General features: G+C 45.0%; 2 protein-coding genes across 3 annotated transcripts; both read left to right on the top strand.

The window, feature by feature from the left end:
- Window positions 1-934: 934 nt before the first annotated feature.
- Window positions 935-16,397, top strand: LOC125449152 (gastrula zinc finger protein XlCGF57.1-like). The gene is made up of 3 exons (XM_059641893.1): window positions 935-981; window positions 3,316-4,363; window positions 15,699-16,397. The coding sequence occupies exons 2-3, from the start codon at window positions 3,351-3,353 to the stop codon at window positions 16,378-16,380; spliced, it is 1,695 nt and encodes a 564-aa protein (XP_059497876.1). The 5' UTR covers window positions 935-981; window positions 3,316-3,350; the 3' UTR covers window positions 16,381-16,397.
- A 734-nt stretch (window positions 16,398-17,131) lies between these two features.
- On the top strand, window positions 17,132-22,704 carry LOC125449157 (gastrula zinc finger protein XlCGF7.1-like). Of its 2 annotated transcripts, none has more exons than XM_048524828.2 (2): window positions 17,132-17,233; window positions 21,080-22,704. In XM_048524828.2, exon 2 carries the CDS (start codon window positions 21,242-21,244, stop codon window positions 22,196-22,198), a length of 957 nt encoding a protein of 318 aa, XP_048380785.2. In that variant the 5' UTR covers window positions 17,132-17,233; window positions 21,080-21,241; the 3' UTR covers window positions 22,199-22,704. The 2 variants fall into 2 exon arrangements, with proteins under 2 accessions (XP_048380785.2, XP_048380786.2); XM_048524829.2 differs by lacking the exon at window positions 17,132-17,233 and adding an exon at window positions 19,414-20,704.
- The last annotated feature ends 275 nt before the right edge of the window (window positions 22,705-22,979 follow it).

The following is a 22,979-nucleotide window of genomic DNA, read 5'->3' as shown; positions in this document are numbered from 1 at the left end:
GAGACCAGGCAAAGGCACAATGAACTGAATAATTTCCTTTGTGCTGGAACTTCTTGAGCTTCTCAGTGAGTCATTCCTTCACCATCCCGTTTACTTTGACTTCCTTCCTGGTGTAAGATAGCATAAACCTGGAGCAATATTCTAACTGCAGCTAAACCAATGATTTACCAGTTTATTTTACAAATGTAGAGTAATACGTCCAAACAACGTTTTAAACTTTAAAAAAAACGAACTGTGAATGCTGGAGATATGAAATAAAAACAGACATTACTGGAGAAACTCTGCTGTATTTGTAACGATAAGTTAGAGTTAATGTTTCAGGTGAAGTTCTGAGTTTATATATTTTAATACGGAGCTGCCTAACTCACCAGTTCTGAAGAAGGATCACTGGACCAGAAATGTTAACACCGTTTTCTCTCCACAGATGCTGTCAGACCCGCTGAGTTTCTCTAGCAATTTCAGTTTTGGTACCACGTTTTAAACTTGTCCTTCAAGCTTATAGCTTTGTGTGCCTAAAGCACTAGAACATGCCTAAAATACATCGAGGTAAAGTGTCTGATATTGTGTGCGATACTGATTACATATACATTCAACGTACAAAATCTGCAGGCTGCAGCCTCCCATTTTGTCCGAAGGCTGTGCTGGGGGTTTTAAACGCCTCGTTTAATCTTTTACTATCCCCACAAAAGAAGGAAAAGCTTCCCAGACACCTAATGCGGAAGTTAGACTCCGGACATGAAGCCGCCTTTCCCTTTGTTTTCACCACAGAGAGAAAGGGGGAGAGAGAGACGAACGAAACAGTAGAACGTGGTCCGGGAATGTGAAATGGCGGTCCTTTAACCCAGCATGCATCACGGCAAGGAAAGGCCTTTATGCCCTCCGCGCGGAACTGTGCGCACGCGCAGTATCCGGGGTGTGTGTCGGGCATGCGCAGGTCGGGTAATGGCGATGGCGAGTCGTTTGTTTGTGTCTCTGCGGCTGGTGAGTGGCGGCGGCGGCGGCAGAGCGGCGCCGAATAACGGGCCGGACCGCAGCGGGGAGGGTCCGTTAATACCCGGTGCAGGTTTCAAATGCCGAATATCAAATCCGCGGTTCTCGCTTTTATCTCTCCGAAGATTTTTTGTGAAACCCCGTCCCGGGGGTTACCGTCGCCATCTTGTTCCAGCGCGCGGCGGCGGGTTGGAGGGGGAAGCGAGTGGGGATTACTGCGCATGCGCCACAGTCTAGGGATGACGTAAAGAACAAGAGAAGATCATTCAGCCCCTTGAGCCTGCTCCATCATTCAATAGTATCATGGCTCAACTCATCTCAGCCTTAACCTCCGCTTTCCTGCCCGCTCTCCACAAACAATTCAACCCGTTGCTGATGGAAAAATCTATCCTCCACCTCGTAGAATCCTTACAGTGCAGAAGCAGGCTGTTTGGCCCTTGAGTCCACCCTGACCCTCCCAACAGCATCCCACCCCGATCCCTGTAATGTTGCATTTCCTGTGGCTAATCCACCTAGTCTGTCTATCCCTGGACGCTATGGGGCTGTTTAGCATGGCCAGTTTACTTTAACCTGCATAACTTTGGGCTGTGGGAGGGAACTGGAGCACTCGGAGGCAACCCACGCAGATATGGGGAGATTGTGCAAACTCCACAGAGACGGTTGCCCGGGTTTGTAATCGCACCCGGGTCCCTGTTGCTGTGAGGCAGTGGTGCTAACCACTGAGCTACTGTGCCTGGAATTTACTCAATGTCCTGGCATCCTGCAGGAATGAATTCCGCAGATTCACCACCCATTCAGCAAAACAAACAAATAATGGTAGGTCTTCAGGTAGTGCTTAGTGATTCAGGTACTTAATTCTTTGAAGTTTGCCTCCCATGTAGAGAAAGTGGTTAAGAAGATGTTCAGCATGCTTGCCTTCGGTGCTCACTCTTTTGAGGACAGAAGTTAGACCATCATGTTGAGGTTGTACTGGATGTTAGTGAGGCCTCTTCTGGAGTACTGTGTCCAGTTCTTGTCACCCTGTTATGGGAAGGATATTATTAAGCTGGAGAGTGTTCAGAAAAGATTTTCTAGGATATTGGTGGGAATGGAAGGTTTGAGTTATAATGAGAGGCTGGATAGGCTGGAACTTCGTTCACTGGAATGTAGGGAGATGAGGGGTGACCTTGCAGAGGTGTAATATCATGAGGATAGATAGGGCAAATGGCAGGTGTCTGTTCCCTAGGGTGGGGGATTTCAAGACTGGGGAGATATTTTTAAGGTGAGAGGAAAGGGATTTACAAAGGAATGAGGGATAACATTTTTACATTGAAATTGGTTCATGTGTGGAATTGGTGGATGCGGGTACAATTACAGTGTTGGAAATACATTTGGATAAGAACATGAATAAGAAATATTTGGAGGGATGCAGGCAGGTGGGACTAGTTTAGTTTGGGAACATGGTTGTCATGGACTCATTGGACTGAAGGGTCTGTTTCTGTGCTGACTGGCTGTATTTTAAGTCTGAAAACCCTTTCTCTAAATCTGCAATGTCTCACTCTGAATTGCCCCCACATGATGAAACATCCACGCCACATTCACTTTGCAATCTCCTTTAGCATCGTATGTGCTTCAGTTAGGTCTCCCCTCATTCTTCTAAACTCCTGAGAGTATTGGCCTAAACTGCTTAATCTGACTTCAGAAGACAAACCCCCTGTGTTTGGAATCATAGTGAACTTCCTCAAATACAGCTACATCCCTCCTCAAGTTAAGGGACTAACATTGTATGCGATACTCCAGGTGCTGTCTCACTAATGTCTTGTACAGTTGCAACAACACTTCCCTACTTTTATACTCCACTGTTTAGCAATAGATGCCAAAATTCCATTTACCTTCCTTGTTGCCCACTGTATGTGAAGCACTGCAATGACCCAACAAAAAGGCTCCAGGCTTCCATGACCAGGAGAGAAAATGATTGACTCATTGACATTGATGTGGTGGGTGAAGTGAACCCAGCAGAGAAAGGAGCAAAACTGGGACTGAAGAAAGAGACGGTGCACTGTATTTGGATTTCAGCCTGGAGAAGAGGAGAGTGTTTGGGACAGGGAATTACAGATTTGGGGAGCAGGAGAGAAAAGAATGTTCCTTAGAGACTGGAATTGTCTGTTCTGAATTTCTCCCCTACAGTTACAGTCTCTATTTACAGGAAATTACAAGGGGAGGATTGCAGAAGGGTAACTTAAAGTAAACATCATGTTAAGATTTGACAGTGATTCAAATCATTAGCATGGAATATCACCAGCCTTTGAATATGGAGGAAAAAATGTTTGTCTGTTCTGTCTGTAGGAAACGTCAGTGTTACTGGAAAAGCACCGAGACACATGCACAGCAAAGTGATCGTGTTTCAGTGCACTGACTGTGGAAAGAGACTTAACCAGTTACACAGCCCGAATATAATTCACACTGTTCACAGCGGGGGAAGCGCACTTGCGTCCTGTCTGTGGACGAGGCTTCGACAACTTGAAACAAGTAAAGATATCCTTACCATGGAGAAACCATGGAAATGTGGGGACTGCGAGAAGACATTCCCATGCCCGTCCAAGCTGGAAATTCATCGACGCACTCACACCGGAGAGAGACCCTTCACCTGCTCTGTGTGTGGGAAAGGATTCACTCAGTCATCCAACCTAGAATTACACCAGCGTGCTCACACAGGGGAGAGGCCCTTCATCTGCTCCGTGTGTGGGAAAGGCTTCATTTATTCATCCAACCTGTTAACGCACCAACGGGTTCACACTGAGGAGAAGCCCTTCAGCTGTGTCTCCTGCGAGATGAGCTTCAGGTTCCCATCCAGCCTGCTGATCCACCAGCGGATTCACACTGAGGAGAAGCCGTTCAGCTGCGCCGACTGCGGGAAGCGGTTCCGGCACTCTGACAGTCTTGTCGTGCACCAGCGCATCCACACCGGTGAGAGGCCGTTCACCTGCTCAGAGTGCGGGAAGGGATTCATCGATTCATGCCATTTGCTTAGGCACCAGCAGGTTCACACCGGGGAGAGGCCGTTCACCTGCTCCGAGTGCGGTAAAGGATTCACCCAGTCTTCCACTCTGCTGAGGCACCAGCGAATTCACACTGGGGAGAGACCGTTCACCTGCACGGAATGTGGGAAGGGATTCACCAGCTCATTCCACTTACTGAGACACCGGCGGGTTCATACCGGAGAGAGGCCATTCACCTGCTCCCAGTGTGGGAAGGGCTTCACGACTTCATCGCACCTACTGAGACACCAGCGGGTTCACACGGGGGAGCGACCTTTCAGCTGTTCCCAGTGTGGGAAGGGATTCACTACTTCATCCCACCTATTGAGACACCGGCAAATTCACGCCATCGAGAGGCCTACGAAGAGCCCAGACAGCGGGAACTGCGTTCAAAGCTCCGAGGAACTGCAGCCCCATCTGTTGTACAAGGAAATTAGTACCTAAGATGCTGAACTAACATGAGAGGCTCAGTTATCTCAACCCTGGACAGCTAAGCCAACTGCATCCACAAACTGAAACAAAATCCCACAACTGCCTTCAAGTAAATTATTGAAGTCCGAGGAGTCACAGCAGTTAAATATGAGGACAGTTGAGAAAGATCTCACAGTTCCAAGCAGATTTAAAATCACAAATACCATAGACACATAATTAAACTGGATTATGTGGAAGAGACAATTTATTTGGTACAGAATTGGTTCTAGATTGCAGAAGAAGCCCAGAGAAGAACAAGCGAACACGTTTCTTAACTTGGCGAATCTAGTAGCAGATCATATCTTAAAACAACAGAATTCAAAAGAAGTGACAGGTAGTTTTGATAACATTGTCAGAGCATTTGACAAAGCACCAAATGCATAATAGCAATATATGATAGAAGAAGTTAGCTTCTAGAACCATCTGTTGACAACTTTATTAATCATCCTTATAGGTTGTAAGAATTTTGAGATTATGGAAAAATGCAGTGAGAACAAATTTGAAACAGAATTGTCTTCGGAATTTCTTATCAGTTTCTTTCTTAGATATTACAGTCAATAGATCTCACATTCGAAAGGGCTGTCCAGATATTGGCGGAATAAGCAAACAGCACAAGAGAACAGAAAGCCAACCCTGTTCAAGAGGTTTGTCAGACTTGGTTAACTTTCTAAGGTGCAAAAATACCAAAACCATCACACAGACCAGCTCAAATATCTTCAAGCCCTTTAATGCTCAAACTCATTGTTCCAGATATGAATTAATTAAACTGTGTAAACTGAAGTAATGTTCAGCTTTGTCGCACCAGTGCAATTTTTGTATGAGAATGGTGTTTCCCAAAGCATGTACAACAGTCAAATACTATCTTTCAACCACAGTTCTAGTAACGAACAAGTGCATAACATCTTACTGCAAGACCGTGTGGGGGTGGTTTAAAAAAAAGACAGATGATCAGGAGTGCCCATCACTGGAGTATATATGTTGATGAGATGCTATCTTTGGAAGAGACAACTGAACCTTTCCTGGGGGTGACTCAATTGCACCAGATATGACAGAGATCATACAGGCCATCCAATCCCCACGGTCTGATAATTGTCATCCCAGCGTACTGAAGAAAAATGGCATGAAATACAGTGGATGCATTGGTGGTCATCTTCCAAGACTCTTTAGACTTTATAATTCTTCATTCAGATTTGAGAGTAGCTAATATAACTCCACTATTTAAAAAGAGAGGTAGAGAGAAAACAGGGAATTAAAGACTAGTGAGTCTGACATTGGTAGTGGGGAAGATGCTAAACTCCATTATCAAGGATTTTACAGCAGAGCATTTAGAAAACAGTGGCAGAATTGAACAGTCAGGATGGATTTACAAAAGGGAAATCGTGCTCGACAAACCTACTGGAATTCTTCGAGGATGTAATTTGTAGAGCTGATTGGGGGAATAAGCGGGCATCGTTTATTTGGACTTTCAGAAGGCATTCAACAAAGTTCCACAATAGAGAATAATATGTAAAATTAAAGTGCATTGGGATGGGGGAATAGTGTATTGAGATTGCACCAGTTCGTAGCAGACAGGAAATGAAGAGTTGGAATAAATGAGCCCTTTTCTGAGTGGCAGGCAGTGAGGTACTGCAGGGGATCAGTCCAAGGACCTTGGTTATTCACAATATATGTTTGTGATTTAGATAAAATGTAATATCTCAAAATTTGCAGATGTCAAATTAATGGGTGGAAGGATGAGCAGCGAGCAGAGATGTTGCTTGTGATTGTGAGCAAATACAGTATTATGTCTATAAATGCAAGGTTATCCACTTTGGTGGCAAAAAATAGGAAGGTAGATTATTACATGAATGGCTGTGAATTGAGAGGGGAATTTTCAACAAGACCCTGGTGTCCTGGTGCACCACTCGTTAAAGGTAAGATTAGATTAGATTCCCTACAGTGTGGAAACAGGCCCTTTGGCCCAACAAGTCCACACCGCCCCTTGGAGCATCCCACCCGGATATAACCCACCCCGTCCCCCTATAACCCACATGCCCCTGACCACTACGGGCAATTTAGCATGGCTGATTCACCTAGCCTGCACATCATCTTTGGACTGTGGGAGGAAACCGGAGCACCCGAAGGAAACCCATGCAGACACGGGGAGAATGTGCAAACTCCGCATAGACAGTTACCCGAGGCTGGAATTGAACCTGGGGTCACGGATACAGCAGGCAGTAAAGAAGGCAGTCTGTATGTTGACCTTCATGGCAAGAGGATTCAAATACACGTTAAAGGAGTTCTGCAGTTATATAGGTCATTGATGAAGCCACACCTAGAATTTTGTGTGTAGCTTTTGGTTTCCTTATTTGAGGAAGGATGTTTTTGCTACAGAAGAAGTACAGCGAAATTGATTCCTGTGATGGCAGGACAGACTTATGAGGAGAGATTGAGTCAATTAGGATTGTATTCAGTGAAGTTTAAAAGAATGATGGGGGAGATCTCGTAGCAACCCATAAAATTGTAATTGGGCCAAACAGGATAGATGCAGGAAAAATGTTCCTGATGCTGGGGGTATCCAGAACTGGGAGTCATAGTTTAGGGAGTAAGGATAAATAGGAAGGGATTAGAGACAAATAGGCAAAATACTGGCAAGTGAGACTAGATCAGTTTAGGATATCTGGTCAGCATGGACAAGTTGGACCGAAAGGTCTGTTTGACTCTAATGACTCTTTGAGGAGACATTTCTTCACCCAGAGAGTGGTGAGCCAGTGGAATTCACTATCATGGAAATTGGTTGAAGTCAAAATGTTGTGCTTTCAAGAAGGAGGTAGATCTAGCTCTTGTGGCTAAAGGGAACAAAGGATACGAGTGATGGTGAGATTGAGTTATAGAATTCAATGATCAGCAGTGATCATAATGAATGGCTTAGCAGGCTTGATGTGTTGCAGGCCTACTCCTGCTTCTATCCTCTCTGTTTCCACAATTTCAAACTTGATGTGGTGGGGGATGGCAAGTATTACTGTTCCATTTGAAATGTAAACATGATTAAAAAGAATGAAATTACAACCATCTGACAACCCTATAGCATACCACTTTAAGCTGAAGGAATACTGAGCGTAGTCTTAAAATACAGGGATGAATGCTATGTAGAAGAAATGTGCATGATCAGAAACCAAACCTTCTAACTTCTGAGCAAAAATGCCTGCTTCACTCTTAATATTCGTCAATATGTTAGAGAAGCTTAATCAGCTTAAGGGAGGCGACGGTCGAGTAGTATTGTGACTGGACTGTTAATCCAGAGACCCGGATGGTCTTTTGGTGCTCAGGTTTGAATCCTAGCATGGCGGATGGTAGAATTTGAATTTAATAAATATCTGGAGTTAGGAATCTAATGATGACAATGACTTCATTGCCAATTGTCTGAAAAACGCATCCGGGTTTGGTCTGTCTTTTAGGGAAGGAAACTGCCATCCTTACCTAATTTTGTCTACATGTGATTCCAGACCGACAGCAATGTGGTTGACTCTTGAGTACTCTCTGGGCAGTTAGGGATGGTCAATAAATGCTCGCCCAGCCAGTGATGCGATTATTTAATTTGCATGACTGAATTTTAAAAAAGAAGCCAAAAAACAATGATCAGCGTGACTTTACTCAACAAAAGGAAGACTTCATAGGTTTCAGAAGAATGTCCGCTGAAATGAAGAGGAAATATGCACTGCTGTGTATTAACCTCGTTGGTGTCCATCACTCCTTTATGACTGAGAGTTCAGCAGAAACAAGAGATTTCATAGGTTTGTGGAATGTTTCAGTTTTCTTCCAACTGCGCACACATCTTCAGAATCTGTTCATCAGACGTACTTGACACCATAAGGACCAGGAGCTTATGGTGGCCTCGATATAGTCAATCCAGCTGTTCAAAGTGAAATGATCAAACCCGATAAAATGACTGTTGTCATCCAAAAGAATGGAAGAATCACATGCAAGTATATCTTGTTATAACAGTAAAAAGATCACATTTTTCAGAAACAACTCTCGTTTCTGTTATAAATTGGGGAGACTACAGATCCTCCGACAGTGACAAATATTCAACAGCAGCATCGATGCCAGAGAACGTCAAAGTCCCAGTGTACCTCTACCTGAATGTTTGGTCGATAAGCAGTGACTATAACACTGTAAAATGTAGGAACGGAAGTAGGCCTTTCAGCCTAATGTGACAGCTTCACCATTTGATGAGATCGTGGCTGATCTGATGATCCTTAACTCCCACTTTCCTGCCGTTGACCCATAACCCTTGATTCCCTCACTGATTAAAAATACCTCATCCTTAATGACCTAGCCTCTATTGCCCTCTGCAGTAAAGAATGCCACAGATTCACTACCCTCTGATTGAGAAAACAAAGTTCCTCCTCATCCCTATCTTTAAATGGGCAACTCGCCCAAGTCATTGACCAGTTAGAAAGTGGGGGTTGGGACGGTGTATGGGCAGTGATAAGCCGATTTTACTTACTTGTAACAGTTTTAAAAATAGTGTAATACCCCAGAAAATAATTTTTGGGGAGATGTTGTATCAACAATCAGAGCCAGAAAGTGTTAACTGACAGCATTTAATAAGTTCCACCCACCAGCTCTTCCCAGGAGGAGCTAGATAGTGAGTTATTACATTGTTTGGCTTGTTAATTGTTTTAAGCAGATCCTTAAAATAGCAGTAATGTGTACTCACTTTTGCATATATCCCAAAGCCTCATAAAGGACTGTCATGTATCTCCACTATTGTAACTAGCCATTAAGTACTATGTAATAAACAAACTCTCCTCATTCAGACCGAGTCTGTCTCCTGCTGAAGACTTTGTGTGGGCATTCTTTACCAGCTGTATCAGAAACTTAGGCCAATTCCAAGAAGAATTGGTAGTGATATATCTACCCATGGCATCACAGATGGCTCTGGTGGATACAACCAGAACATATCACCAAGAAAATAGAGGCAACCTGGTAGAGGTCAACAAGATTAAGAGAGGCATGAATAAGGTGGATAGCTACCGGCTTTTTCCCAGGGTGGAAAGGTCAACTACAAGAGGGTGCAGGTTAAGGTGAGAGGGGGAAATTTTAGGGGAGAAGTGCAGGGAAAATGTGGGTGGTGGTGCTTGGGATGCACTGCCAATGGAGGTGGTAGAAACAGGCATGTTAGCAAGGATTAAGGCGCATTTTGATAGACATATGAATGGGAGGCTAATAGAGAGACAGAAACCGTGCATGGGCCATAAGTCGCGGGTCTAAATAAGGACTAGGAATTGGCGTAGGCTTGATGGGCTGAAGGGTCTGTTCCTGTGCTGTATTGAATTGTATTGTATACAGGACTATTAGCATGTTTACGTTGAGATAAGGTGCTTCAGGTGCTCTCGCTGCAGGACTGAGGCCAAGCCCTTAGGAGCCTCATTTTACAGCAGTGAATCCACTGGGGACTGGCTGTTTAACTCCTGTGTTTGTGGGGAAGGCTTCAGTAATGCATTTAATGCAATGTGAAGTCAGTAGCATCATGCAATGTCAGTGGTTTGATTTCATTGTTCTTGTCGCAGTTAACTCAGATACATGAGTAATCCATGTTCATTCTGGCAATTCCTCATTCCTGCCTGAATGTTAATAATTCCTGTAACTGGCCTGGTGTTTAATATGCACAGAGGGCATCTTTCTTATTCATTCAGGGATGAGGCAATTGCTGGTGAGGCAGCATTTATTGCCCAAAGGGCAGTTAAGAGTCAACCATATTTCTGTGGTTCTGAAGTCACATGCAGGCCAGATCAGGTAAGGATGGCAGTTTAGTGAAGCAGATGGGTTTTCCTGATACGGATTCATGGTCTTCATTAGATTCTCAATTCTAGATATTTATTGAATTCAAGTTCCATCATCTGCTGTGGTGGCATTCGAACCTGGATTCCCAGAATGTTATCTGGGTCTCTGGATTAACAGTCCAGTGATGGAGCCACTAGGCCATCACCTCCCCCACGGTAATATCAGATGGACTAGAAATTCACAGACCAGGCTAAACTCTGGGGTCACTAGCTCAACTTCAATTAATTGAAATAACATCTGGAATTGAAGACTAATCTTAGCAACGAAACTTCAACAAACTGTTGTAGAAATCCACCTGATTCGCTAATGCCTTTAGGGAAGCAAATCTGCAATTCTCATTCTCTGATATATGTGACTCTGGACCATCAGTGATGTGGTTGACTTATAACCTGATTTCCGAAATGGCTGACAAGTCTCTTCAGTGGGGATACCCACATCCTGTGAAAAGATTGTGATCCCGGAGCTGCAGTGTCGCTTTTGCAGCTCTTGTCTGTGATCAGACACCGTAGTTCAGGAACTCTTGTCAGAATTTGCAACAAAATTGTGAACGTTGACTTCAATCCTGAATTGATCTCTGTCACCAGCTCTGCAGTCCATTGTCTGAAAGGCCCCATTCATTAACATCTCCAATTTTGAAGCGCTGAATAATTGTTGACAATTGCATTTTTTAAATTGTGGAGTGTGGTGTCACGGGCAATGTTTGACTTGCTGGGCCATTTCAGAGGGCAGTTAAGAGGCAACCGCATTACTGTGGGTCGAGAATCACATGTCCTACACTGCTCATCTACTGGTAACCAGAGCGGGAAGGGCGGACATGTCTACGCGTCTTCGCTCCCAGACCTGGCTGCTGGTTGCGTCCATGCTTGGCTGTCCCTGGAGAGCGAGCACGCAGAGGCCACTGGCGTGGTTGAGGCCTTTCGAGACCACTGGGAGCCGAGGGCACTGAAGTGCATTATCAGCCTGGATAATGATATTCTGATTTGGTTAATTGTCTCTGCAGGATAAGTCTACATTCATTTTCAGTTTGGTTCCCTAAGAAGAGGGGTGGTTTATTTTTACTTTGTTCTGATTTTGCACTCTTTGGAAGAGCTAAGGTACTTCTGTTTTAGCCTTGCACTACCCCTGTCCTAGATGGGGATCAGTGTGATGGGAATCTTATTTTTAGTTGAAATGAACAGGGGAATTTCCCTCTGGATTTTAAACTATTGTTGTCCCTGTCCTGGGAGCATTTGGTGGGGACAGAGCAGAAAGGATTTATTTATTTATTTTATTTGTTTGTTTCTTTCCATTGGTTTTGCTGGAGTTTATTTTTATTTTGGCTCCCTCTGGTTCCTGCCCAAAAGAGGTGGTAGGGAAAAATGAAAGAGACAGCCATTTTTTGTTTGTTAATTTACTTATTTTTGTTTCTCTCCAGTGTAATAGGGTCTTAATTTTCCTTTTAATTAAGTCTAGGAAGCTTTATTTTCCCATTTGAAAGAGTAGAGTGGACTTTTCTCTGTATCACCTGGTGCTGTCCTGAGAATATCTGTTGGAGGCAGATTCGGGAGGTCTTGGTTTTCTTCTGTTTACGCCTTTTGTTTGAAAAGGTAGAGTCCTATATCAGCCAGGTTTGGTTAAGGAGGCCAGGTTCCTTCCCTCAAGGGCCTTAGTGAACCCAGATGGACTGCAGACTTATAAACTGAATTTAAAGTCCACGTGCTGCTCTGCTAAGATTCAAACTGTGTCCCTAAAGCATTAGCCTGGACTGTTGGATTACTACTGCACTACCTCTACCAGTATGCCACCATCTCGAGCCACAGCGATACCTTTGTTACTTACCTGTGCACAGAACCTAAGAAGTAGAAGCAGGAATAGCACATTTGATCTCTCAAATTTGCATATCCATTCAACAAGACCATGATGGCTGTTTTATCTTGATGCCATTTTCCTGCACTGTCCCCCATCGCTTGATCTTTAATGTCTAGAAATTGATTAATCTGTTGTTGGGTAGAGAAGACCAAATATTCACCAGCCTCTGGGTGAAGAAGTTCTCTTCATCTCAGTCCTAAATGATTTGCTTGGCACCCCTGCCTTATTCTGAAACTGTGTCCCCTAGTTCCAGACTTGCTAGCTAAGGGAAATACCCTGTACCTACCTCATTGAGCACTTTAAAGATTTTGTAAGCTTCAAAATGATCACCTCTCATTCCTCGATACTCTAGAGAATGTAGATCCAATCTTTCCTCTTGAGTACAAACTCATGTTAGAATTTACCTCACCAGTGTATACTTCTGTTCAGTGATTAACTGGCTGGTCTGGCAGTTTACTGTGTGAACAACTTACAATTGAATGTGTCTTCAAAAAACAGTAATGTATTTTTCTGATTAAATATTTCAGCGATATTATTACATGCCTTTGGAGCAGGTGGGACTTGAACCCAGGCCTCCCAGTCCAAGGGTAGGGACACTACCAGTTCACCTCAAGAAGATACAATGAGGGGCTTTAAGAAAAAAGTCAAGTTATGGTCAGAGTACCCCCTGTTCCAGGACACCTTGTTTAGATACAACAATCTATCGATAGTTATTAGAATGGACTAAAACTGATTGGCTCCAGGGAGGCTTTCTGACTTCAGGAATTGTCATTGCAACCAGTAACAGGTTTCCATTTGTCTAGAGTCATAAATAATAAAGCGGTGCCAGTAGTGTTGGGAAGACGCACAAATTTTTTCGAAAAATTGCAAATTTACTTTGAGAAAGCACACAAGGGCACATGGCTGAGTGTGATGATGCTGTGGCTTTAAGAGGTTATTTTGTCCTGGTTATTTTTGAAAGAGGTTGTGAGGAAGAGGCGCCGAGCAGTTTACCAAAACCACTTGAGTAAACAGGTTGGGAGGCCTTGAGTTTTTGTTTAACAGGCTGAGTAGGTGTGGCCAGCTCTCTCAGATCGGGATTTCCAGGTTTTGGTTCCTCAGTAGGATCAGAAGTTGTTGGGCTCTTGGCAGAGTTGGATGCTTCAGTATATGTCTCCTGGCTACTACTCTCTCTGAATTTTCTTGTGATGTTTTTTCCCTTCTGTGTTGGAGAACTGCATGTGAGAATCTGTGTCTGAAGTTTCTTTTTTGCCAAGGAGTGTGCTTAGGGACTGTTACTATATTGGAACAGTTAATTAGTAATAGTTACTGTATCTACTATTCTGTTAAGGTTTCTAATAGAGTTAGGTTATTCTATGTTCTTCTTTCTTTTGTTTGCATTTTAATGACTATATTTAAATGAATTGCGTTTTGCTTAACGTCGACTACTTTAACCAGTCAAATTGCACCTGGAATGCTACTTCACGTTTACTTTTAAAGTAAAAAAAATTAGGGTCCAGGTTACCTTTTTAAAATGTTTTTAGGGGGTTTAATCTGGTCCATAACACTGAGATCTTTAAATTAGCCAAGGCTGAGATGTTCAGGAGACCTAGACTTGGGAGGTAAAGGGGATAGAAGGCCAGAAGTCAAGAGGTTGTTAAAGATTTGGTTTAGGTTTATTGTCACATGTACACAAGTATGGGGTACAAGAATACAGTGAAAAGTGTACAATGTCACCATTCCCAGCGCCATCTTAGGTAGAATCCCTCTAGTGTGGAAACAGACCATTCAGCCCAACAAGTCCACACCACCCCTTTGAGGAGCATCCTGCCCAGACCCATTGCCCTACCCCTGCATTTCTGATGTCTAAACCACCTAAGCTAAACATCCCTGGCACTATGGGCAATTTAGCATAGCCAATCGACCTACCCTGCACATTTTTGGACTGTGAGAAAAAAACCAGAACACCCAGAGGAAACCCATGTAGCCACGGGAGAATGTGTAAACTCCACACAGACGGTTGCCTGAGGTTGGAATTGAACCCGGGTCCCTGGCACAGTGAGGCAGCAGTGCTAACCACTGAACCACCTTGCTGCCCCAAAGGTATGGGTGCAAAATCTTTGGTGCAGAAATAGAAAAATAAATAAGTTGAAAAAATTTCAGTATTACAGTTTCTTCTTGGTATGAAAGTAGATTATGAAGAAATAAATTAAAAAGTCAAACATTACGGATGTTAGGCAGCATCTGTGGAGCGAAATCAGAGTTAGCATTTCGGGTTGAGTGACCATTCCTCTATTCAGACCTGAAATGTTAACTCTGATTTCTCTCCACAGATGCTGCCAGACCTGCTGTGCTTTTCAGGCAGTTTCTGTTTTTGTTTCGAATTACAGCATTCACAGTTCTTTCAGTTTTCATTACCGATGTTGGCCTTGGTTAGATTCACCGCTCCCTGCTGCCCCACAGTTTGGGAAATTCACTTCCGGTCAGTAATCCAGCCTGTCACTCACTGCCTTTCCTGGCAGATTCCATGCCGTTCGCTCAGCAACACTTGAGCACAGCTACCGTTGCGAGCTGCAGGCCAAGTCTGGGATGAGGTTATTGACAGATCATGATGGATTGCTCAGTTCTGGTCCCCCTGCTGTCTGAAAGAATGTTCTGAAACTTGAATGGGTTCAGAAAAGATTTACAAGGGTGTTGCCGGGTTTGGAGTGTTTGAGCTGTAGGGAGAGGCTGAGTAGGCTGGGGCTTTTTGCGCCTGGAGCATTGGAGGCTGAGGAGTGACCTTATAGAGGTTTATAAAATCATGAAGGGTGTGGATAGGGTGATTGGCCAAGGTCTTTTTCCCTGGGGTGGGGGAGTCTGAAACTAGAGAACATATGTTTAATGTGAGAGTGGAAAGATTTAAAAGGGACTTAAGGAGCAACTTTTCCATGCAGACCATGATGCGTGCATGGAATTAGCTGCCAGAGGAAGTGGTGGAGGCTGGTACAATTACAACATTTAAAAAGGCAGCTAGATGGGGACATGAATGGGAACGGTTTAGAGAGACATAGGCTAAATGCTGGCAAATGGGACAAGATTAATTCAGAATATCTGGTTGGCATGGACAAGTTGGATTGAAGGGTCTGTTTCCATGCTGTACATCCCTCTGTGCAGAACCTGTATATTTGAAGGAACACTGTTTCCGTCTGCTGTTATCATTTAAAAGGACAGAGAAATCACAAGAGAGACTGATTTCACCAGAGTGAGCAGGTTCTAGAGTAACCATTAGAATGTAGAGGCAGAAATTCTGTTCTGAATTCCTCCTGCAGTTTTATTACATGAATGATTGAGATGAACCTGTTTTTATTCCCAGGGAGAGGATTCGCAGATGGGAAACACGGACCTGACATCACATCAATCCGAGAGTCACCCGATTCAGCAGGACCTGATCATCATTGGTGACGTGGAAGGGAAACGTAGTATCCCCAGCACAGAAAAACCATTCACGTGTTCCGGGTGTGGCCGAGGATTCAGCCGGTCGTGTGATCTGGGGAGACACAAGTGTAACCGAACTAGGGCGAGGCCATGCAAATGCTGGGACTGTGGGAAAGGGTTCAGTTACCCCTCCGAGCTGGAAGCCCACCGCCGCAGTCACACTGGGGAGAGGCCATTCACCTGCCCTGCCTGTGGGAAGGGCTTCACCCGATCTTGCAACCTGCTGACCCACCAGCAGGTTCACAGCGGGCGCAGGCCATTCACCTGCTCCGTGTGCGGGAATGGGTTCATTCGGATCTCCCACCTGCTGCAGCACCAGCGCATCCACACCGGGGAGAGGCCGTACACCTGCTCCGAGTGTGGCAAGGGCTTCACTCAGTCCTCTGATCTGCTGAAACACCAGCGGGTCCACACTGGGGAGAGGCCGTTCACCTGCTCTGAGTGCGGGGAGCGATTCACACAGATCTCCCACCTGCTGAGGCATCAGCGAGCTCACACGGGTGAGAGGCCTTTCAAATGCCCCATTTGCGAGAAGCGATTCACTCAGGCTTCCAGTCTGCTGAGGCACCAGCGAGCCCACGCTGGGGAGAAGCCCTTCATCTGCTCGCTGTGTGAAAAGGGATTCGCCGAGTCATCGATGCTACTGAGGCACCAGCGGGTGCACACAGGGAAGTGGTCATTCACCTGCTCCGTATGTGGAAGAGTTCACACATCGCTGCAGTGCTCTGACTCCGCAGTTATCGCCGCTGTTCGTCAGATTCAGGACTGACCCCGTTCATCTTGACACTGCAGTACTGTTGATGCTCCCACTGCTGACCACAGTGACTGGTCTGGGACACAACAGTATTTGCATTTAATTTCCAAGTTTCAGGATGTCTTCTGTGGGCGTGAGCCTCCACAGTCAGCAATGTGATAATGACCAGTGCTGATCTGTTTCTTGTGAGGTTTTGTTGAAGGTGAAATATTGTCCACTGGGGAGAGCTTTCCTGCTGTCCTTCAAAATCACAGGCAGATCTTTTACGTGGCCTGAGAGGGCAGGCATGGAACCTTGGTGTAGCATCCTCAATAAGCCCTTCTGGGACTCCTGCAAAGGATCTTGAATGTTTTTGTATTGCATGAGAGTAACTTGATGAATATAACCTTGTAGGTGTAGACTGGAGCTTCGGTGTTCGGACGCAGCTTGTGTGTTTTCTCACTGAAGAACTGAGCCCCAGGTCAATTTGTTGATTGTTCTTCCTGAAGCACAAGAGACAATAGGCCTTTCATCTATCATGCAAAAAGAAAATAGAATTAAGTTTTAAAGTCTTTACCCAGCCAATTCACACAGCAGAACCCCTCCTCCTCAACCAATTAACAGCAGTATCCTGGAACATGTGGACCATTTTTCATACCTAGGGAGCCGCCTCTCAACAAAAGCAATGTACAGATGACGGAAATTTGTCATCAAGTCCAGACTGTGACCATCCAATTGAGGAAAAGGGCATTTAAAGACCAGGATCTCAAATCTGAGACTAAGGTCACGGTTTACTGGGCAGCAGTGCTCCTATGTACTTTGTAACTCAGACAACCTACAGCAGACACGTCAAAGCATCAGAGAAACAGGGGGCTTTTGCATGAGATCGGTAGGAATATGCTGTTGGATAAAGGGGGCACTGATCAGGTTTGGAGGGTGAGAGAGATTAAATAACAACCATGTCATGGAACTAAAGGCAAAGGCTAACACATTGGTCCAAAGTGTCAATGTTAGAATGAAGGTCGAAAGGTCTGGTTCAACCCTTTATAAATTTCGGTGAACTTTGGATATCTGCTTGTGTACTGGTCAGTTCACTTTGCTGGTGTTGAGCACGATTGAGAAAAGAAGGACCCAACCAGGAAATCTTTTCCATTCATCTCTTTCAGATACAATGTCTTTCTTGAATTGAATGAGCTTTATTGCCACATGTACTCAAATGAGGACAGTGAAAAGTTGATAAGTCACTGCTTACAGCACCATTTTAAGTACAAAGTTACCTTGGTACAGCTTTTTCAGTTACCAGATTAGTTTACTATGTGACAATGTCATCATCACAGCGCCATCTTAAGTAGGGGACCTAGGTGCAACCCTCAGTTACAGAATAGATAAATCATTACAGCTATACGCAGTACAACCAATGGTCAGAAAAACAAGAAGTTAAAGACAGACATCACAGTCTGTCATCAAAGGCTCTCTAGAGCAGACCAGGGCAGGGGGCTCTGCATCGGGCCACTGCCCCCACTTTGGGCCGCCAGCCCTGTTTTGGAGTTGAGGGTCAAAGGCCAGGGACGGGTGTTCAAAGCTGAGAGAAGGGTGGTAAAGAGGGAGAAGCAAAGAAAAAGAACAGGCAGAGTGGATGAGAGATAATGGGAACTGCAGATGCTGGAGAATCCAAGATAACAAAGCGTGAAGCTGGATGAATACAGCAGGCCAAGCAGCATCTCGGGAGCACAAAAGCTGATGTTTCGGGTGCTTTTGTGCTCCTGAGATGCTGCTTGGTCTGCTGTGTTCATCCTGCTTCACACTTTGTTATCTTAGGCAGAGTGGATGAGCTTTGGTGCCATTAGTGAAGCATAAAATTCTTACTTTTGCATTCAATTTCTCTTATAACAAAAGATAGCATCCCAGTAACCTTCTTGATTGCGTGTTGTACCCACACACTAACTTATTGTGACTCTTGTTAGAATGCGTAAATCCCTCTGCACTTTCGTCTTCCACCATTGTTCTCTGTTTAATTAAATGCTGATTTATCGTTTCTGCTTGCCAAAATGAACAACTTCACGTTTTCCCAAGTTACATTAAATCGGCTGATTGGGGAGACTATGGCCTAGTCGTACTTTCACTAGACTGTTAATCCAGAAACCCCAGCTAATGTTCTGAGGACCTGGGTTCAAATCCTGCTCACAGCAGATGAGGGAATTTGAATTCAATAAAAATTGGGAATTAAGAGTCTAATGATGGCCAGAAAATCATTGTAGATTGTTGAAAAAACCCATCTGGTTTACGAATATCCTTTAGGGAAAGAAACTTCAGCATCCCACCCAGACACACTGTAACCCTGTAATGCTGCATTTCCTATGTTTAATCCACCTAGCCTGCATATCTTTGACTGTGGGAGGATACCAGAGCATCCTGAAGAAACGCACATGGACACGAGGAGAATATGCAAATTCCACACAGTTACCAGAGGGTGGAATTAAACACCCATTCCTGGCACTATGAGGCAGCATTACTAACCACTGAGCCGACATGTCACCCTGCTCATTTATTTCAATTAGATAATGATATTATTTTCCATTCAACATTTCAACAAGGGGGCAGGATGTTTTGAGGAGGGTGTGAGGGTATTGCTTTTTGCTCAGACTATGGTAGGAATCTGAAAGAGTGGGAGAGGCAGGAGCCCTCTTCACATTTAAAAGATACTTAGAAGCACTTCTAAGCCAAACAGGACATGGGTCAAGTGCTGGAAGAATGGGCTGAATAATTAGGTGTTGGTTTTTGACTCGATGGGCTGAATGGCCTTTTTGGTGCAGTGCTCTGTGACTCTATTTGACTCCAGTGGTGCTACTATTACCCAGCATTCCCTGTGGATGTGAATGTCCTCAGACACAGGAATTGCTGGAGAGACTCATTAGGCCTAACAGTATCTGTAGAGATAAGCAGATGTAATGTTTTGATTCCGATGGCCCTTCTTCATATCTGATAGTAGCTAGGAAATGGAGGGATATATGCTGGAGATCGGGAGGGGGAATAGTGGGAGGGGGAGGGAGGGAGAGAGAGAGAGGGAGATTGACAGTTAGGGAGTCAATGGAATAGATAATAGCTTGCTGAGGAGACAGAAAAGCAGATCACAGGGTAACCGTAAGAAAGTAAAAATGGGTTGACTGAGCTGAAAGCAATTCATGTCATGACAGGGCCTAAGGTATGGGGAAAGGGCATGGAAAATGCATTCCCGATTTAAAATTATTGAACTCTATATTGAGTTCTGATGGGTCCCCACATGGAAAATGAGAATCAGAGAAATTCTATGGGACAGAAGGAGGCATTCAGCCCATTGAATGTGCACCAGCTCCTTAAAGAGCTGCCCAGCTATTCCCACTCCCCAACCCTGTTGCTGAAGCCCTCTAAATTTGTCCCTTTCAAATGTATATCCAGCTCTCTTTTAAAACCTCCTGTGGAATCTGCCTCCACCACTCTCCCAGGCAGTGCATCCCAAATCCTAACAACTTTCTGAGAAAAGAGGTTTCTCCTCATCTCCCTCTTAGGTCCCTTGCTGACAATAGGGAAATTGTGACTCCCAGGGACTGACATCCTGACCTGTAGAATCGTACAGCACAGAAGCAGACCCTTCAGTGCAACCAGTCCGTGCTGACCATAATCTCAAACTAAATTAATCCCACCTCCATGAACTTGACCCATATCCCTCCAAACCTTTTCTATTCACGTACATATCCAAATATCTTTTAAATGTTATATACCCACATCCACTACTTCTGCTGGAAGCTTATTCTATACACAAATTACTCTTTGCATAAAAAAAATCTGCCCCCATGTCTTTTTACAATCTTTCTCCTCTAACTTTAAAAATATGCTGCCTAGTCGTAAGATTCCCCCAATTTATGAAAAAGACACTTGCCATTGACCTTATCTATATCCCCAGTGATTTTATAAACAGAATATAGAAATTATAGGAACAGAATATCCTTCTTTACCCTGTCAAAATTCTGAACACATCAATAGGGTCACCTTTTAATCTCTGCTCCAATTCCTGTTTCACTAATCTTGCCATGTATGTAAAAATCACTGCTATCAATTCTACTCATTCACCTGTGCTGGCCTTTGGGATATTGATTTTACTTTTGTGAACAAGGGTCAGTGGACCTGAAAAGTTGCCCCTGTCTTCTCTCACAGACTTGGCGCTGCATCTGCAGCAATTCCTGCTTTTTGTTGCTCACTCTGCTACCCCAGGCATTTGCAGGAGACTGGAGAGGAGCCGAGTGCGCAGGAGCCGCGCTTCGGGCTCCCCTTGGAGCATGCGCAGTTCCGCATCGATCAGAACCGGAGCCGCTTCGGGAACTGAGTGAGTGACTGAGAGAGGAGGGAGAGAGGGAGAGGCGTAGAAGGGAGGAAGGATGTGAATGAGAAAGGAAGCGATGGAAAGAGGATGGGGGGTGGAGAGAGTGTGGAATGGAGGCACTTATTGCACCAAGGCTGTTCCCAAAAACAGGCCCTGAGTATATGCCAGTTTTGTGGATCATGTTGAGGGCGGGCTGACAGGGACTAGGCTCTGAGCCCTTCCCCGGTGGCCGAGAGTCTGCTTGCTTGGGCTTTCAATCACAATATACAGCAGTTTTCATTGTCACTTTTCCCTGATTCCACACCCCCTGGTTATTAAACCTACTTTTGTTTACGGGTTTTTAATTCCTTTACTTTTGTTTCAAATCAATTTCACAAGGTTATCGCAGATGGAGTTGGCCAACTCTCAACTAACAACCTGAAGAGGTGATCGGATTCTGAACATGGAAGGAGTAAGCATCACTCACACTGGGGCGGAAGCCTGCACAATCCCTGTGAGTGGGCAAGACTTCTGCCAAGAATCTGACCTCAAGGACCACACATGCGGTCGCCCTGGAGTGAAACCCTGGAAATGCATGGACTGTGGGGCAGGATTCCTTTTAACTTGACCGAGCTGGAAACTCACCGACGGAGTCACACGGGGGAGAGACTGTTCACCTGCACTGAGTGCGGGAAGGGGTTCACTCAGTCGTCCAGTCTGTTAAGGCACTGTCTCATTCACACCGAGGAGAGGCCTTTTAAATGCGCAGACTGTGGGAAGTGCTTCAAAAGCTCCGGCAGTCTGACATCTCATCAGCGTGTTCACACTGACTGGAAACCCTTTAAGTGCACGGCCTGCAGGAAGTCTTTTAAAAGTTCCGGGGAACTGACACGCCACCAGCGAGTTCACACCGAGGACAGACCTTTCAACTGCCTGGATTGCGGAAAGAGCTACAAAAGCTCTGGAAATCTCATGTCCCATCAACGTGTTCACACTGAAGAGAGGCCTTTCAAATGCCCAGACTGCAGGAAGTGTTTTAAGAGTTCCAGGGATCTGATGTCCCATCAACGGGTTCACTCTGAAGAGAGACCATTCAAATGCCCGGACTGTCGGAAGGGCTTCAAAAGTTCTGGGGAGCTGATACTCCACCAGCGTGTTCACACCGAAGAAAGGCCGTTCCGGTGCTCTCACTGCGGCACTGGGTTCAAGTGGTCATCGGCCCTCACTGAGCACCAGCGAATTCACACCGGGGAGAGGCCCTTCTCCTGCGCGGAGTGTGGGAACACATTCACTCGCTTATCTACCCTGCTAAACCACCAGCGAGTTCATAGGGAGGACAGGCCGTTCAAATGCCTGGTCTGCGGCAAGCCCTTCAAAAGCCCCACGGAGGTGATGTCCCATCAACGTGTCCACACGGATGGGAGACCGTTCGGGTGCTCCATCTGTGGAACTGAGTTCAGGCAACAGTCTCAACTCACCAAGCACCAGCATATTCATTCTGCGGACAAGTTGTTCTGAGTTTGGGAAGGAACTCACTCAGTGACCTGTCCTAGAGACACACCAGTGAGTTCACATTAGGGAGAGAATTTTTGCAACCCAATATTAGGAGAGTGCGGTAGAAATCTGTGATTTATGATTTCTGTTTGATGTGTTCGCACTGCGGAGAGACCATCCAGGTGCTCTCTCCACAGGGCTGGGCTCAGCCATCATCTACCCTCACTATAAATATCAGTGAGCTCACACTGCGGAGAGGCTGCTCACTTGCTCTGAGTGAGGGAAGATTTGCTCATTGAACGGAAACCCTGTAAGTGCACAGATTGCAGGAAGTCTTTTGTAAGTTCCCGGGAACTGACACACCACCTTGTGAGAGACCAGCGAGTTCATTCGCAACTGCAGAAGTTGGATTTGCTGTTAATCACGTGCTGGACACATCCATGTTTCACTGGGTCTTTTGACTGATGCTAGTAAATTCCAGAACATGTGTGAACATTCAGAATAAAAATCGTGTGAATTAGCTTTGCTTTAAACCCAGCATGTTGAGTCTTCCTAACGTCTCTAATACAAGTGAGCCCCTTTTGAAAGCTATCTCTCTCTCTCCTCCAACAACAAGTGTGAGGAGCTCTTTTCCCCATGGGAGGGGAGTCCAAAACGAGGGCGCATAGGTTTAATGTGACAGGGGATGGATTTGAAAGGATCCGAAGAGCAAATAAGATAGTGTGTGCGTGGAATGAGGTGCCAGGAGAAGTGGTGGAGGCCAGTACATTTGAAAGGCATGTGGATGGATACATGAATAGGAAGG

The sequence above is a fragment of the Stegostoma tigrinum genome, chromosome 43 (genome assembly GCF_030684315.1).
Source record: "Stegostoma tigrinum isolate sSteTig4 chromosome 43, sSteTig4.hap1, whole genome shotgun sequence".
Classification (NCBI taxonomy): Eukaryota; Metazoa; Chordata; class Chondrichthyes; order Orectolobiformes; family Stegostomatidae; genus Stegostoma; species Stegostoma tigrinum.
This window is presented reverse-complemented; position numbering and strand designations above follow the sequence as displayed.

What these genes read in the sequence shown, in the direction of transcription:
- LOC125449152 (XM_059641893.1), top strand. Translation starts at nt 3,351, where the DNA reads ATGCACAGCAAAGTGATCGTGTTTCAGTGCACTGACTGTGGAAAGAGA. An exon ending in CAAATTCACGCCATCGAGAG is followed by an intron (nt 4,364 to 15,698) that starts GCCTACGAAGAG and finishes AACTAGGGCGAG; the next exon opens with GCCATGCAAATGCTGGGACT.
- LOC125449157 (XM_048524828.2), top strand. Translation starts at nt 21,242, where the DNA reads ATGCGGTCGCCCTGGAGTGAAACCCTGGAAATGCATGGACTGTGGGGC.